The following is an 18,316-nucleotide window of genomic DNA, read 5'->3' as shown; positions in this document are numbered from 1 at the left end:
CACTTTTATAAGTCTCTGTCAAAACAGCTGATGGATTCCATTCAGCTGTTAGTGGTTAGCTGTCTGTGTAGCTGTTTACTAACTCCTGGTAGTAAGAACTAATGAGGACTGAAGAGCATAGATGCTAATCAGTGCTCCCTTGGAGCAGATCACTCCAAATCGTGGGTGAGACGTGGCAGGGTAGCAAGGAGAAGTGTGCTTCCTCGTTTCCTTAGACTAGAGTCTGTGGGATTAAAGAGGATTACAGATTCCAGAACTACCTGTCCATCATTTTACCTTTATTCCAGGATGAAAAACAAGCAGAATGAATTTATTGACTAAGGTTAATGTAGTCTCTAAATTGCAGGCTTGGGAAGAATTCAGTGCTGTGTTTGTAACTAATTAGGCCCAGTATGTAGATGTAGCCTCAGGTAATGATTAGACTACTTTTGCTGCATACTGGAAACTTCTCTGGAAGAGAGAGGAAAGAAACAGAGAGGAATGAAATATTCTAGCTGCCTTGGCATTTAGAGTCACTTTACAAACACTGTTCCAGCTTCAGGGCTCTTGCTCCTTCCATGGAGAGTGATGGCTGGTAGAGCAATCCTATTCCACTTCCAGACCACAGCTATGCAATGTTGTGCCAGAAATACTTGTAGAGAACAATGCTAGGAAGTTGATCAGTAATGTTTTTGTGTTTTCACCTCTCATACAACCAGATCCAGTTGTACAGTGAGACATGTTCTAGAAAATAGAACACTTTTCTGCATGGGGAGGAGAGGGTGTTTTAGTCAGGGTTTAATTCCTAGAAAACTGGCACTTACGCATTTTATGTTTGTCAGTGCAGACCTTATGCAAACAGAAACATGTCCAAACTTGGGTACTTTCTTTAGCTTTTTGAAAAAGGTAGAATAGAAGTCTTTAAGGAAAAAAAATCAAATAAATATTTATGACACTTTACTGGAAGAGCCTTGCTTTACTTTAATCCCCAGATCCTTCTCCTCTGCACAGCTTTCCAGTCACTCTGCCCCAAACTTGTAGTACTGCATGGGGTTGCTGTGACCAAAGTGCAGGACTAGGCACTTAGCCATGTTGAACCTCATCCCATTGGCCTCTGCCCATTGATCCAACCTGTCCAGGTCCCTCTGCAGGGTGAAGCCGTTTGGTTTGGCATTGCCAATAGTCTTAAGACATTGCAGCTACATTTTTAGAATGAAACGCTGTATTTATCTATTATTTTTCAAATCTGTATAGGAAAATATTTAAACTGCAGAGAAGTGCTGATAAAAGGCAGTCTTCTCGCCTTGATGAAACTAAATCAGAATGGTTTCCGAAGAAGGTAGAGATAGAAGAGAGAAATATGTGTTTGTCTTGATTAGAAGGGAGAAATGTTTTCACCGAAGGGAAAGAGAGATTGGTTAATCCTCTGAAAAAGCTCAGATCAATTACAATAGCTTTTCAGTGCTTAAATCACTCAAGAAATGCACAGTTATCCCTTCCTCACTGCCATGCACTGAGTAACTTTCATCACTTTTGTGATGAGAGACTTACTCAGAACATACCTGTATTGCTCTGATGTGAATTGCAATGACAGTTTAAACACACAGCTAGAGGGACTGATACTCTCAAAACTTTAGTAAGTGAACTTTGTTCTTGAATGTTCTTAAAATGCTATGAATCAGTTTCAGGTCATACATTTTCTCTTAAAACCACAGACCTGTTCCAATTTGTCCCTTCTGTAATCCATGTAAACATGATTACTGTCACTGTATACATGGGGAACTAATATTTATCACAAATGCCAAAGTTCTATGATTCTTCAGATCTTTAAGTGCAGCGCTAGGTTAGGTAATTAGAAATCAGTTCTAGGAAACCAACAGAATTTTAACTAATAAAGTTTAAAATCTAAAAGAATGTAGCTAATGAAGTCCTCGTTTAGCACAGAGCATTATTGATTGATCACGGTAAACATACCTACAGTGTAATCTCTTCCTCATCATTAGCAGTGTCACAAAGATATCTACTTCACTAATTTCTTTCCAGAGCAGCTGCAGGAAACAAACTTGCTTTCTATTTGGGGTTAGTACTACTGAGAGCTCCTTCTCATCTCTTGAAATGAATTACAGGGATAGCCTTTTGTAATACACTGCTTTTGAGAATTTTCAAGTATGCCATTCAAAAGATCATCCTTTTTGCTTCAGATGAAGCAAATCAAGAAGATGTTTGTCTTGGGAGGAAAAAGCTGTTCATGTTTTGTTAACAAAATTCAAATTCATTTAGTAATGGAAATGGAAGGAGATCAGGAGACTTGCTGTAGATAAGTCTGTTCAATGAGAAAAAAGGTGTTTTGAATTATGTACTGCAAGAAACTGGAGCTTGTCTATATTTGTTTTAGTATCAATAATTATTCATTTATTTGCCATTAATTATTACACATAACAACTATCTGTAGACTTAATCAAAACCAAAAGTTGTTTGAAACTTCATAGTGGACCAGGGCCTTTATGAAAATAGTATTTCCATTTTCTGAAACTTTAACAGCCTCAATATAAGGCAGAGCATTACCGTTAGCTTCTGATCAAAGGACAGAAACAGATAAAAGATACTAAAGGAAGAATCACAAATTTGCAAATGAGACAGTTCTAATGAAATGTTTGCAATTTTTCTGAGATGCTGGAGCAGTTCAGTTACTATGTGGACAGTCATCAGGATCATCTTGGGACTGATAATATTGAGTTAGAAAGCATATTTTTCATTTTTTTTCTACTTCATTTCACTGGGAAAACTGAGATGACATCTTATGTTCTCAGCTTGTTTGAGTCTATTACTTTCAAGACACTAGAGATCAAGGAGTAATTGCTTTCTTGAGCAGAAAATTTATCTTGGATTTTTTCTTTTTGTTTTCCTCAGCCCCACAGCCTATCCTGCAACTTTTCCCTTTTCCTTCCTCCCTTTGTTCTCCACCTTGCTTTTTGCACTGGTCTGGAATATTCCCTTTCCCTTGCACAACACGTGATTTTCATTTCTTTTCCTGTCTGCTCTAGTGATGTGCTGGGGGACATTGCTGTACTTGCCTCTGGAGATTGACAGTAGGCAATATCTTCAATAGGATTTCTTGAGCGTGTTGCGTTATCAGTAAGATGAACAGATGGAAAAGGATCATCAAAGCAGCATATTTTGTCAGCTTTGGATGCACCAGGAGAGTAGGAGAGTACTTGTGTTTTTGTTTGTTTGTTTGTTTTTTAGATGAAAGATCTTCTCAGGAATTTGAATTCACTCAGATATTGAACTATTTGTTCTTGCTGGGTTTTCACTCTAGAACATTTGTCTGACTCTTTCTGTAATAATACTGAGTTAAGATTTCTTGTGACAAACAAAAGTTATTACTCAGATGACAGACATTAGAGGAGCTAATGCCCTGTGGCGTCCACTACCATGCAGCTGTATCACATTCTGATAATGCAGAAGATAATCCCACATTGACTGGCCCTGCTATACACTCACTGCAGAAACATGATGCAAAACTTTAACAGTGATAAACAAAGCAATTAACTTCAATTTGGGGGTGTTGCTTTCTTTTTTGTTTGCTTTCTTTTCTTTCTCTCTCTCTTTTTGTTTTTTAATTTTAAATTTTATTTTTTTATTTAAAGATTGAGGTACAGAGGTCTAAATAAGCATGGCACAATGTCTTGACAAATAGATTCCCTCTCCTGTTGGGTGACTGGTTAGCCAGAGAACACAAAGCTGTACAAAAGCAGTGAAGGATGGATGTGTCAGTGCTTGACTTTTCTTCAGTTTCCAGTGTCATCTTTTTACCTTTTTTTTTTTTTTTCTCTGAAAAAGCTAGAAAATGTTGTGAGAATCTGAGGTGCTGCAAAAATACTAGGCCCAGCCCTGTCTTTCCAGCTAATGCTACAGTGAGCTGCAGCAGCACATTATAATTCTGAGCAGCCACTGTCCCTTTTTTCCCAAGCTGTCACACAAACTGTCCTCTCACAAGGCTGAATGTGCTGGTCCTGGGGCTAGAGAGTTCATACTGAATTTGCTGTCCTTTTTGCAAACCAGGGGTATTACAATAGGATTGACAAATCCCTGCAGAAGTAGTGGAGAAGCTTTCTTCAAGGTTGTTTTTCTCCTTTTGTGCTTTACAAATAGGTATTCATGGTATCGTTTCTTTCCATTTTTTTTTTCATTTTCTTTTTTAAAATATTGACAGAGGGAATTGAAAAGGCTAGGAGAGAGGGAAACTTTATCCTGTGCATGCCAGTGGAGTATTTCTCATTTTCATGTGTTCTTTGGATTACTTGTCTTGAAGTCTTTTTCTCTCTTTTACTACCAGTTCTAAAGTTACCAGCAGTGTACTATAACATCGATTAAAAACAGTACCTCTGTTGCAGGAATATCATACTTTCACTAAGAGAGATGTCAGATCCTGTCTGCCATTTCAAAGTCAAAGTTGCAGCAGATGCAGAAAAATGGCTGACGTGAAAAACATGTTCAGTTGGATCTAAACTGAAGAAATAAATTGTTATTTGCTAGAGTAGTTTAGCATCTTCCACCATGTTGTGTGCTTCTGTTCCTTGGTCTTTGCTGTATGGAAGACTTCTGGTTCAACTGTCACTTAAATATATATTTGCAGATCTGAATCAGATGCTGTAGCCATGTTTTGAAACTCATCTGAATTTCTATTCTAGTATCACCTTACAGATTTTCTTTTCTCACCCTCTTTTAATATCCCTGACAAACCCACAACCTGTCCTGTCTCCTGGGCCCCTTGAAGGACCACCCTCATCTCTGCTCTTGTAACTTCCTTTCTGCTTGCCCTTGTCTCTACTTCTTATTCTTCAGCCAATGGCCAGTCCTGTGTCTCTTTTCCTCCACCGCACCTTTAAACCTTTAACAGCCTCTCTGCTTTCTATTTCCCAGCTTTGTTCTTTGCTGGAACATGCCACTGTACTCATTGATTTTCTTCTGTTTTCTGCCGGTCGTTTCTGCCCAGACAATCTCTTAGAAGTTGGAGGCTGGAGATTACTGAATAAAAATAATTTCATTACAAAATCATAGTTAGGGTGCACTAAAGTACTTTTCTGAGGTTTGTTTTCAAATGTTAAAATTGTCAGAACTGTGAATGGAGACAAAACATGGGGTTATGTCAACCTGTCGGTGGTGTTTCCACTAAAACAGTCGGATAACACATGCTAAATCTTCAGAAGCTCTCTACTGGTAAAAGCAAAACACTTGGGTTTGGGGCTGAAATATTCTTTACCCACAACTAACTGTGCTGTGTGTGAAGTCTTTTGTCGGAGGAAAGAAGAAATAGACTGAGCTGGTTTGTGAACTTCCTGGAAACTTCACAGTCTGTTCTTCCAACCTACAGACTGTAGCAGTGGACACAGGCTTCCTCTTCTCCTCCTTAGTAACCACTCACATGGTTTCTTGAGATTTGAGGCAGAATTGCTCTTCAACCTGCAGCTCTTCAGTGACACTATGAAGTAAATCATCAGAAAATAAAAAAAAAATTCTGTGTGGTCAGTGCTAACTTTACTGGGTTCTTCTAGGGTTCTTAAACAACACTGTAAGCTGTGAATGGTGTCCTGCACATCCAGTTCTCTTTTACTAAATGGTTGGTACAGACAGGAAAAAAGGCTTTGGCTTCTGAAGATAAAAAGGTTTAATAATGGCTATCAGCAATCTAAGCCTCTGTTGTGTTTCTGATAGGGCCTCCTGAAGAAGTGTTACTCTGCCAAGGCTGCGTACCTGTTCCAGCAGGACAAGTTCTACGATGTCAGCTATGACACTGGTGACAAGTCCATTCAGTGCAGCAGGCGTCCGGATGCATTCAAATTCTGGCTGATGTGGAAGGCACTGGGAACCACAGGCCTCGAGGAGAGAGTGAACAGGGCACTGGCTTTGGCTAGGTACCTCCTCACAATTTTGAAGATGTCTAGTCTGTGTCATTGACTGTTTGAAATGTTGACAGTGCTCACACTTTTATCTTCGAACAGACCAAACTGTTACTTTTTCCCCCTTTTCTTTCTGTATTATACAAGAAAAAAACTACTAGCAGTAGCAATAATAACTAGTGTTATTAAATTTGCTGCAATATTTAATAGTAATTGCTACTTGTAGCAATAAGCATAGATGTCAGTTAAAAAAAAATGTCTGAATTCGACTGTTGAAATAGTTTGTTTAACATTCATGTTATCTGAACCATATGTAGAACAGCATCTACCAGCATCCCCTCTCTCTTCTAACTCTTAAATGTATGTTCTGGTATTAATGTAAAACAGGCACCATGTGCCAGGTTCTGAGCTGTGTCTAGCAAGAAGTGATTTTTGCATTCTTGTGTCCACTTCATTCCTCATGACTGAGAAAACACAGAAAGGCATTGTTGTGGGGAAACTCATACAAGGACACTGTGTTAATGTTAGGGTGTAGTAGAGCTATACGAAGATAAAGGCAGGTTGCTCGGAGGTGATGTATGTTTATTTTTTCTTCACAGGTTTGCTGAAATTCTTAATGCTTATAGTATGTTCCGTTAGGGACTGAAGCATGTCTTTTTTCTGGTGTTTTTTCTCCTTTTTCAATTTTTACTGTCTTTTTGGTCTTGCAGCACATGGTTTCACAAGTGAATTCCACAAAATTCTTGCTAGAAGGTGTTTCTAAAGTGACAATGATGTCTCAGTTTCTGGAAATAAACTTCCATACACAAGTTTTGTTTTCTAATAGAAAAGATGATCTTGAAATAAGATAATGTCCCATTAGAAACAATTCAATTGAAGTATCACAATTGTTCAGAATTTATTCAAGATAAAACTGCATTGACATCTTCGCTCACTCCTGGGCTAGCTGCACACTACTATAATGCAAATCAATAATATTTAAAAACAGTCACCCGTATCGTATTGGCATTATATTTTTGATATGAACTACCAAGTTTAAAAGAACTGAATGTTTACTGAAAATTAAAGGAATGGTCTCACTTTAACAAAGTCACTTTAAAGAAAAAGTTGAAACATCTATGACATAAAACCAGAGTGGATTAGAAATGGAAAAAAAAAAAAGAAAAAGACAGAAGCAAACCCAGAAAATCCCAAATGAGCTCTGGCCTTATTCTCTATTTCTTCAAAGCCACTCATTATTCGACAGATTATGTGTTCTTAAAATCTTCTGGTTAGATTGCACCTTGTTTTTCCTCCTGAGCATTTTACTGGTCTGTGTCTGTACAGACTATGTAATTCATTCCACTATCAGTAGGAGAATTCAGCCTTATCAAGGTCACTGGCCAAGGTCATCTAACTGAACGTAGTGATTAATGACCTTTCTGGGATCGATATTTTCTTTGAATGTTAGGATTCAGCTTCTAAGCTGAATTTGTTTCTAAGGACTGACTTTTTTTTTTTCCTTGTTTGAAGAAGAAGATTAATTCTTTGTCATTATCTGATGAAGTGTATTCTTTACAGTAGCTGCATTGCTATCTTGAATTTGCGTGGACATGGGCACTTTGCAGCTTAGACATCAGGTTTACTGGGCACTATGACAGGTCTCTTAACTACTCAACAGCTGTGCAGCCTTTCCCCTCTTTTGTTACAGTAGGTTTTCCTTTGATGTTGCAAAGATAGTATTTCAATGTTCCTGAACACAGACCTGGGTTAATTCTGGAACTGGTGCATTGGCTATACAATTTGAGAGCAAGATTTTTTTCCATGGATAGGCAGAGCTGCAAAGGCTTTAGGGTAATTGCAGTCATGCATTTCTGTTGCATCAAACTTTGCTTATTGGCTATTCCATCAATTTCTTCTTGGTTTAGAGGTGAATCATGTTTCCAACATGGTAGATAGCCCTAATATATTAGATATAATTATCCACCTCTTCACTTTATGCTTCAGTATCTTTGCAGTTTTTATGCCTGATCACTCTGTTGACTACACCTACTTTTAACAGACATACATCCATGTTTGCTGCAGTTCCCCACCCCTCACTTTCTGCAAGACTTAATCGTAGCAAATAGCACTTCTCTGTGCACTCCAGTCCTCACTGAGACTCGAGCCCTTCTGACATTCTGCAAACGTGACATGATAATAAAACTCCTCTGTCAACTGTGGGAAGATGCACAGAGTAAATTACTCCACTGCCATCAAATGGTCCTGGCAAGATAAATCATGGGTGATGGATTTTTCTAATGGCTGCCTTCTTAGACCATTGGCAGTGTAGTTAGGAACATGATTAACGGTGTTGTGAGCTTGACCAGCATCAGATATCCTATGTCAGACAGTGGTATAAGAAAAAAGGTGCTTGTGGTAAGAGAGCAGGGTGTTATGAAATGAAAAGTAGCTCTAACACACTTTAAGACCTCAAAAAAAATAAGTGTTCATACTTAGATCCCTTCAAAGAGTTTTTTTTTCTTTTTTTCTTTTTTTTTTTTTTTCAGGATTTAATTAAAAAATGGTTTGAGGGCCACTGCTTTGTGAATGGCCTGCTGATTATGATAGATGTTAGTTTTATGACACACACAAGAGTCTCCTAATCAACAGAATGGAAGCACTGAACTTGTTTTTGCTTAAATTCACCTATGGAAACAGGTTCCCTCCCCAGTTATGTCTATCCTCCTGCATGCCTTTCAGTATGCCTTGCTTTCAACCTAAACAGTAGCCTGGGAATTAACAGCCAGGTAACAAACAACAACACACAGTAGGATTTAAATGGTCATGGCAGACAAGATCCAGATCCTTGATTTATTGCAGTGAAGAGCAGCACCTCAGCAGTGCGCAGTTTGGTGCAACTCATAGAGCTGTGCTGTTGGGAACTGGCACTTTATCACAGCAATCATTTTACGGGGACGTGTGCTAAGAGGTAATGAGTCACATGCACAATACTTGTTAATGATAAACAATGTGGCAACTCCCCATGCTCTGTTTTGAAAAAATTAGACCATCTAGGGTATTGTTTACTGCCTCCCTAGCCAACCAGTTTCTGCAGCATGTCTGCGGAATCTCAGGCTTTGTGGATACAGCTGTGCTAGTGATGTCCTTGTGAAGGCAGATTTCAGGCATGTGAATAGGACCAAGGGGGGTTATTCTAACAGTATTTTTCTTCCTCTAGGAGTGAATAAAAGAATTATTTGTGTGATGACCAATAAGGCAGCTGCAGGCAGGAAAGTGCTAAATTAATGAAACAAAAGAACATATTTATACAAAATCTGTAGTTTAACTGCCTCTGTTTTATTACTGTTAGACAGCAATACCTTTGTGTAGAAGACTAAAATTCTGTTGACATGGGAATCCTGTATGAGTGTGAGGTAATTTCTTTGGAGTTTTCATTGGGAAGGCTTTGAGAGGGCAAGTAATGAGAAGAGCCATAGCTATGACAAACTGTCCTCTTTGCTTCAAAATTCTGGAGTGACATCTGCTAGTGGCAAAGTTGAGGTCATGTTTTAAATAATTTATGTAAATTGGTGCTGTTTGGATCCAAAGTTTGGATTCAAATCCATCTTCCTATTGAAGGCTTTTTTTTTTTTTCTCCATACTGACAGGTGAACGATAAAAGAAATATTTATTTTAGTGCACTGTTAGCATAGGATGCCCAGGGATTATTGTGCATTGGCAGAGGCTCACTGAAGGGAAATGTGCACTGTTTTGTAAAATATGGAACAAGGACAGTAGCAGGAAAACTGATGGTCTTTTGAAGTACGTGGAAACTTAAGTTCTGGGCCAAATCGTAGGATCCTGGTGACGATGGTAATAATGTAAGAAACGTCAGGGTGACCATGAAATAAGATGGCAGCACAGCATCAGAACTTGAGCAAAAGAGATTGAGGAATTAATTTGTAGAGAACAACATCAATAGAAATTTGCATGAGGAAAGTTCACAGCCTGATGTAAGTAGCATCAATTTGTGCCATGTGGCTCCACAGAAAATCTGTGCCTGAGGACAGAATTTGGCCTCTTCTCAGTACTCCTTGGCTGGCTGTAGCCTTCATTTGTTTCCAGGAGCTGATAGCTACTGTATTTTCACAGCAGGTAGAAATGAGGTTTAACTCTGTGGTTTCTTCAAGTGGGGTGGGGAAATAAAATAATAATAAAAAAAAGATGTTTAAGTGTTCAAGGCCTATTTTGTTGTTGCTTCTAAGTATTGTATTGTTCAATGTTATAAAACCCTGTGTTTTTAATTACAGATATCTAGTGGAGGAAATTAAGAAAAGAGAGGGATTTCAGCTTCTTCTGGAGGTAAGTGAAAATGGAATTTAACATTTTTTTTTTCTTTCTGTTGTTTGGCTTTTTTCTTTTTAGCCAAATGCCATTTTGTATTTGAAGTGTATAACTTAATAAGTTGTGATGCACAGATGTGCTTGAACACATAGTATGTTCTATATTCCCTACCACCAGTCCACCCATTTTCATAGCTTCTGGGCCTGTATTGCCTTAGGGTGTATAAATGGAGCATTTTCTTGTGAAAGAGAAGAGTCTGATTGCAAAAAGGCAGTGCCTGCCAGACTTACAGATAAGACCGAATGCTGAAAGAAGAATCAGAATACCTTGATCCTAAAACGAACTTTTCATCATTCAAGTCCATGTTTTTTCCTTAATTCTATTTCTATATCCATCTTCCTAAAAACTACCAAAAAGTTGTGGTTTTCATCCATCTTTGCTAAACCTGTCAGCTTATTCTCTTATGATGGTCTTGCTTAGGAGAGTGTGAGCAGGGCTAAAGATCTCAATTTTTGCTCCTATCCCCAGCAATCTTTGGTAAGTGAGGTTAATATCTCGGGAGGCATTGAAAAGATCTGTCATTTTTAGAATGTGTAAGCGTGTGAAAGATAGCTGGGTGAGTACCACGGGGCGGGGGAGAGAGCACATGGAGAACAACAAATGTAATGATGCAGATTTGGTTTACATTTATTGATCCAATAAGCATACCAGGTTAGGCTGGAATTAATATGAAATTTAAAAACTCTTTTATACCACTTGTAAAACTTTTCTGTTTACCTTTTGAAACCTGCTAATTTGAAAGTGCATACTGGGAAACTTTACGTGAAGAGTGCTGGGTAGCAGCATATGATGGGCTTCCTAAAGTGGCAAGTTCATTAAAAAGATAACCCTTCTCTATCGTGTAGAGCTTAGCATAGAGGGTAGATCCACCTTAGGTGTGAAGGATGTTGGTGAGAGCAGAGACTGTTGTTTGGTTCCTGCAGGAAAAGGACACTTGGACTGAGAATAGGATTGGAAGGAGCGCTATAGTATGAGCTATGAGAAGGATGTTGAGGAAGGGTTAAAAAAAAAATTTCAGGAGCACAGGAGGACAAGCAGTGAGAATTTAAAGAAAGACTGCTGGTAGGCAGCTAGGCCCCGGTAAGTGAGTCCTTTATGAAAGGAAGTTGGACTTCGGACAAGAAGCTTGGAAGATGATCCTCAGATACATGCAGTGAAAGTCCTGTAATGAGAACTACTCTACAGCCTGGAAATGCCACTTGTGCATGTGTCATCTTGAACTCCTCTATGGTATAATTGCTTACCTGCTTGGATGAGAGCTGTGAGAAGATGACAAGTAATAGTGAAGCATGGCTGGGGGTAGTTATTTCTTTCTAGGATGAATGGTATTTTCAGAGGGGGATGAAGTTATCTGATGTGTGAAAGGAAACTGATACAATCAAGGAGGCAATATAGGCAGCGGCAATATGATAATATACGCCATCTGCTTAGTCCTGCTATCTGATTTTAAACAGCTTTAAAATAAACCCTCCAACAGTCAACTAGTGCTTGCATTCATGAGGAAATCGCTGCCTTTTCAGGGTCTGTGTTTGTGTGTACTCAATGCATGCTCTTTGGGGAAAGAAATGGGACTTAAGCACTGAGCTTTATTTGATTCAATGACAGCAGGTGGCAGGTTTGCAGTTCTGTTCCAGCTGACAACGATATTCTCCTTGATGATTAAATTGTATTTAATGCATTCTTTGAAGTGAGGCGGAAAATGGTATGAGCAGTTCTCAGTGCCTTTTCATGAAAGAACATGTCTCAGCTGGTGGGCTCTCCTCATTCAGGAACTACCTCAATTGTAAGAGCAGCCGCATTCACAGTGGGGCAAAGAGATGGTGTGACCCAGCTATCAAGCTGCCTTTTAACTTCTTTTTTTTTGTTCAGCCATACTAATGAGGATGGTGTGTGTGTTGGGGGGGTGGGGGCGTATTAGTTGATAATCTGTGTTGTAATTTAGAGCCCAGGTAAATATACTGCATTGAAAACAAGGTAGGTCAACATTAACTGAGTGTTGTTATGGGTAGTATTGGGTGGGACTGGAAAACAAATCTATTCATCATGCTATTGCTATCTGTACAGGTAAAAAATAAAATACAATTTATTCCAAATTAGCAGGAAATGTAGGCAGATCCAGGGTTGGTCTGCTGGAACATTTTCTCAATCATGTACAAAATAGAAACTTCATAAAACAAAATGCTTTATTTTATAATGCATGATGAACATCCATTCTTCTTGTCAGGAGGCTTGCAGCTAACTCTCCACTGAGTTTAAAGGCAAAATTGCTCAGGAGGGAAGCAGAGATGTGGAGTCTTTGCTCAAAAGGCCTGCTTAGATATTGGACAAGATATTTTCAGGCATGTATCATACAAAGCATCCTGAGATTCTTATAAAACGTGAGATCTGAGAAGGCCAGCACTAACTCCAGAACTACATAGTGGGCTATATGATATAAAAGGAGAGTAGTCATTCAGTAGAAAAAAATGACTAGGTGTGCAAATGTTAAATAGTACCAAAAATAATGAGGTTGTATGTTTTGTGTAAAATGCATCACAGGAAATTTCCATTTTGAAAAGAATATTAAAAAAAATGTATTTTTCTCTTTAAACTTCCTTCGGTTTTGAAATCTATGTTAGCTCTCTACGCCTCTCTTACACTTTTTTTTTTTTCCAAACCAAATTTTTTATTAACCAAGGCAAAAGAAGAAATAAAGAAGGAACCCCAGCAGGCTTCCTTTTTTTCTGGCAGGAGGTAGACAAGTGGACAATGTTAAAACTATTTCTTGTTTCAGAAAAGGGAAACAAAATGTGCGTTGGAGAAGGAAGTCTTGATTAAAAAGGTGTAAACTCCTTCTGCCCCCCCGATCCCCCAAATAAAGCACAACTTGTTGATGAGCTGCAATATATATCCTTCTTTCATTTGTTATATTTCATAAGCAATCACTTGTTCTCTTGTTTAGCCGGAGTATGCAAATATTTGCTTTTGGTACATTCCACCGAGTTTAAGAAAAATGGAGGACGGACCTGAATTTTGGCAGAAGCTACACGAGGTGAGTGTCACATGAACGGTGTCATCTGTAGCTTGCTGATGTATCTATATAAGCATGTGAAATAGCCCCTGGCTTTTCCAGACATTAACCCATCAGTGGAATGGTGATTTAATCCTCAAATAGATGTTACTAGGATTTTTAAATTTGTTCTCTATTTAGACAAAGCAATTTTTTTTTCTAAATGCAAAAAGATGCAGACATTTCCAAGTATTCAGCTTACTATCAAAGCTGTTACCAGATGGCAGAACTGAGAGAAGATGAACAGTCTTGTCTGCATCTCTTGTCTAGACAGAGTATTCATTACCTATTTCAGACACTTAACATTGTCCTTGGAACTTGTCTGGCATTACTGTAGAAAAGGCAGGTGAGGAAGTGCTTAAGAATACATTTCTGATGTTAAACAACCTATAAATGAAAACAGAAATACAATTGGAAAAACTTCAGTGATGAGGTTTTGGTAACTCTGCCATTCATAAACATCTTGAAAAAAGTAGCAGTGAAATTTTGAAGTAACTAACTGGGAATCGGTTGTTAAAAATTAATTAGGAAACAATAGACACTGGTATTAATAAAGCTAATTGCTCGCTCCTCCCTGTAGCAACTTCAATATTCTGCATTTATTTTTTTCCCTAGAATTTCTTACTAGAAATTTAAACTAGAAGATAGATGTGTATACCATAGACAGACAAACATGCATACTTCCTATAGAGGCTGCTTTTCTTCCAGCAGCTTTTCCTTCACAGGAATTGCTTTCAATTTATAGTGGATGCTGTTGTCTTTTTGGGGTAAGGTTTTCCTTAAACCTGTCTGTGTTGTTTTGGAAAGTATATTTAGCCCTTGCAGTACAACGTTATGCATAACCACAGTGTGAATTCACCATATTTTCACAAAACATGAATGGATTGTGATCCTTTTTCCTCTTGTTAAAGTGGAAGGCATACATATACATAGCTCCTGTACCCGTGGAGGCCTGAGGATTAGAAAAGGGTGAAGTGGGAAGGCATAGAAGAAATAATGCTGCACCTACCACCTTTGATTCATGTATGCAAGTGAGAGGACTGAGGAGGGAATGGGTGAGGCACAATGAATGTCTTTGAACACATGCACTGTGTGTGAGTGAGTGGATTTTTGGGTTCCTGGTTCCTTACTGGTGCTTCCAGTCAGAGGGTGGGGAATAGATGCCTAGCTTTATTGTATGTACTGATACTGACAGATTCCTAGCGGGAGTTTTGTGAAGGAGAGCTTGTGTGCAGATTCTCCCAAGAACTGAGCACCACTGCAGATCGCAAACATTCTTTTCATTGGCAGTGTGATATATTCTTGATTCTTAGTGCCTCTGATGAAGCACTAAGAAAACCAAAATCCTAAATTATAACCTATTTCTCTCTCCCTCCTCAAACTACCACACAAAAAACAAACAAAAATAAAACAAATGAACAAAACCCAACCAGCCAAAACAAAACAGACCAGAACTCCTTAGCAAAGCAAGACACTGAATGCCATAAATTTCTCTCCCAGGATAATGAGAGGGGAAGAGAGGAAATAAATGAAGAGTGCTAGTTGCATTGATTTAGGCACTGCTAGGAATTTGTTGGACATCACAGAACTGAGCTTGTTACAGAACTAGAGGATGTTATTTCACCTCCCTGATACTTGGCAGAGACAGGTCTGGGGTTGCTTTGCTTTTTGGATGCTAGGGTCCAGTTTGGGGCACAACATGCATCAGTGAGCAGAGAAGATGACAGCACTGGGTCACACAAAATAAAGCTGACTTGACTTTTCTAGCTAATGTCAATTTATTCTGTAAGATTGCTGTTGCAAACACCATAGTCATTATATTAATATTACATTAATCAGTACAGATACATAGGCATGAAGGAATGCACCCTTACTAGCAATGTGTAAGTGATTAGAAGATGCAGCCTGGAGATGTTTTCGCATTGTGCCATCAGCAGGCAGATGAGGATGTGTACACTTTCCTGACTGCAAGTGCTTCCTAAATCTTCCCACTTTCACAAAAAATAGCGTTAAAATGCTTTAGTTCGCAACCTGTCTTTCCACACAACATTTTAACATCACAATTTTTCTGTTATCCAGAAATCAATCTTCCTTTTTGTTGACCTGTATATCTGACAATAATTAAGGAAACGTATGTCTTAAAACTCCCTTGAGCAAGTGATTGATTTTATTAAACTGCTTGTTCAACAATATTTTTTAGAATAACATGCTGTCATCTAAGGTTAGTTATGTGAGCTTTAGTGCTGGTGAAAGTTGATAAGCCAATATCCCTGATCTTGAGTCCTCAGCTTTCTGAAGAATTTGCACAGTCCTATGCAAAGTAACCCCAAAGGTTTTCTGCTGTCCTGGCTCTTCTCCAGATTTCATGGCCCACTTTATGTGGAAATGTCAGGGCTGACTGGATGACTGGATCACAGTGTGATACCTGGTTCTAATGTCAAGTCTTCTAGCTGTCCTACATAGACTGTGTCTATCTGAAGGTGATTTTTTGTTTTTGGTAGGTTTTTTCTTTCTTTGTCTTAAATGAGGTGGCCTTGGACTTTAGGTCTGCCCTCTTCAGAGTCTCCATCATGTAAAATGGAAAGGTGATGGGCAAGAGTGGCATGGATGATTTGCAACAGCCACGAGCTGATCATGTCAGTCACCACCTAAACACTTGAGAGAACGAGAAACAATATGGTGTTAGGAAAGTAACAACCAGTACAAATGGTACATTATCCTGTTACCCAGTGAAATAGGGAATTCTGTGCACACCCGTGGTCTTACAGGATTTTCATCACTTGGAATTACAGCAGGAGTTAGCAGTACAGTGAAGCTGGTTCTTTTTTACAGTACAGCAAGGCACTGGATGCAGGTGGGTGGTCCAAGGTAGTTCATACCCAGAATATTTTGCAGTACTCAGTATGTAGCTCGATGTAACCCTTGCAATGCAAAGTGGCTTTCAATGTCATTGTTTAAGTGAAGAGGAATTTCTTCTTGTAGAAACCATATGAATGGCACTCTGTGGTAATTGGGGAGCTACTGTTCAATTCAACTAGACATTTGTAAGTGTGGTTGTTTTGTCGTTGCAAAATCGAGGCAGTTACTGCTGACCTGGAACGACGTAAGTTCATGGGATGAAGGAGCCAGACTTGGAATTGCTTTGTTAGTGCTCTATGTGCCCCCTAGTGGTGTTTTTTGCTCCTTTCCCCTTTATGAAACGCGGTAAGATTTACTTTGTTTACTGCTGAGGACAATGAACGTGTCACTTAGTCGCAGTGAGATAAGCATGACTGGAAATTATAAACCAGAAGTGGAAGTGAGAGAAATAAAAATTTTCAGCCCAGACAATTCCAATACTCATATTTTATCCATAATTGCAAATACCTTTGCATATTCCTACTTGTAACAATCTTTTCTTCAAAAATTCAAAGGTTCAGAAATTCATCTTGTGCTGGAATGTCTCCAGGTGATGCAGAACCAGCTGATTATTAGTAATACTGTCTCTGAAAGGCTTTCTGGAGGCATGGGGTGTGCTAGGGCACAAAGAAGAGTTTGGAGGGATAAGTCTGGAACTATTACCATCCTATTGCTAACCCAGCCAGCCAGCCATGTCTTATATGTTCTGGATCAACTTGTAGTCTGCTCAGACTCATTGTGGTCTAGAGGATTAAGAAGGAGATGCATAAATAGCTCTCTTTAACAGAGCCCTCTTCTACTGAGCCTACTGGAGCCTGGCCTTGCCAAAAAGGCTGGAGCATAAAAGTAGGTAGACTGCTGCATGTTGAATATTGCTCAGTAAAGAAAGCAAGCGGTACTTATTGCAAAGTATTGAAGTTCTCAAAATGGGGGGTTAAAAAACTTTCAGTAGGTTCCTGGTCCATCTTTTACACTTTACTAAACTTTACCTGCTCTGTAGTTCTAAACAACATATATTGGAATACTGGTTTTCCAATGGTTCAGGAAAGCTTTTGTACATTGTTGTTAATTTCAATTACTGAAAATTATAGCATCTCAGTCTTGTTTTATTTTTATTTTTATTTTTATTTTTTGCCCTTTTGTGGATTTTTGGCCAAAGAATGCAAAACTTATTGGTAATGTTAGAAGGCTCAGGATACAATTTCATAATAAAACCTCTATAGCCTGGAACGTCATTTTGGCCCCTCCCCTCTCCCACTTAGTAAAAGGTAACGTTATCCCTACCTTTCCCCCCACTTAAGAATATGATGTCTGCTAACTGAAGGTATATTTGTAAAATAGCCTGTCATGCTGACTGGTGTTTTGATACATTTATATAATGAGAGGTTTCATATCAAAGCAGTAATATAAGGAGGTTGAAGTGGTGTTGCCTTGGCAACCTCTGAATCTTGTGGTCTTTGTGGTATAAATCAAACGCTAATCAAGGACCCGATTCAATATTCTCTATATATTCAAAATATCTATTGACTATGGTAATAGGGTTGAATGGGAAGGGAAAACAACACCTTCAACAAATTGCATTAATAAAGTTTGCCCTCTATATATTGTAACATTATATATTGTAACAACTAGAGAAAAATGGCATAGATTATTACCATGGCATTAAATGCAGAGGGTCCAGTTTGATGCACAAGAAAGGTTCCTAAAATGTCACTGCAGCTATATTTCCACTTATGTTTTGTATGCAAGATGTTGTCAGTAAAATGCCTGGCATCCTTGCATACAATACTTTGAGTTATTCTTACATTTGAACAACAAGGTACTTGTTATTTTTTATAAATATAATTTTTATGTAATTTTTATGGTAACAAGTATACTTACTGACTGTAGCTTCTAGCTCTCTTTGACACAAGTTTCTTTGGAGAGCCACTTCAAATGACAGGGAAATCAATGGTAAAATTTACACAGAAGTATATGGGAGTTAAATTGGCTAAATCATTGTGACTGACAGCTCTGGAGATGTTCATCAATCATTTGTGAACACTGTATGCTGATCTAATTGTTTCTGATCCCTTGTATTTTCTTGTTGCATTGAACTAATGTAATCATATAGAAATGCGTT

At 38.5% G+C, this 18,316-nt stretch overlaps 1 protein-coding gene across 1 annotated transcript in view; it reads left to right on the top strand.

The window, feature by feature from the left end:
* Window positions 1-18,316, top strand: part of GADL1 (glutamate decarboxylase like 1) — a 69,917-nt gene that overhangs the window by 22,517 nt on the left and 29,084 nt on the right. The window contains exons 12-14 of the mRNA XM_035549660.1: window positions 5,698-5,897; window positions 10,154-10,205; window positions 13,189-13,278. Coding sequence (XP_035405553.1) covers window positions 5,698-5,897; window positions 10,154-10,205; window positions 13,189-13,278 — 342 coding nt within the window. The remainder of the gene's footprint in view (window positions 1-5,697; window positions 5,898-10,153; window positions 10,206-13,188; window positions 13,279-18,316) is intronic.

Source organism: Cygnus atratus, chromosome 2, assembly GCF_013377495.2.
Source record: "Cygnus atratus isolate AKBS03 ecotype Queensland, Australia chromosome 2, CAtr_DNAZoo_HiC_assembly, whole genome shotgun sequence".
Classification (NCBI taxonomy): domain Eukaryota; kingdom Metazoa; phylum Chordata; class Aves; order Anseriformes; family Anatidae; genus Cygnus; species Cygnus atratus.
This window is presented reverse-complemented; position numbering and strand designations above follow the sequence as displayed.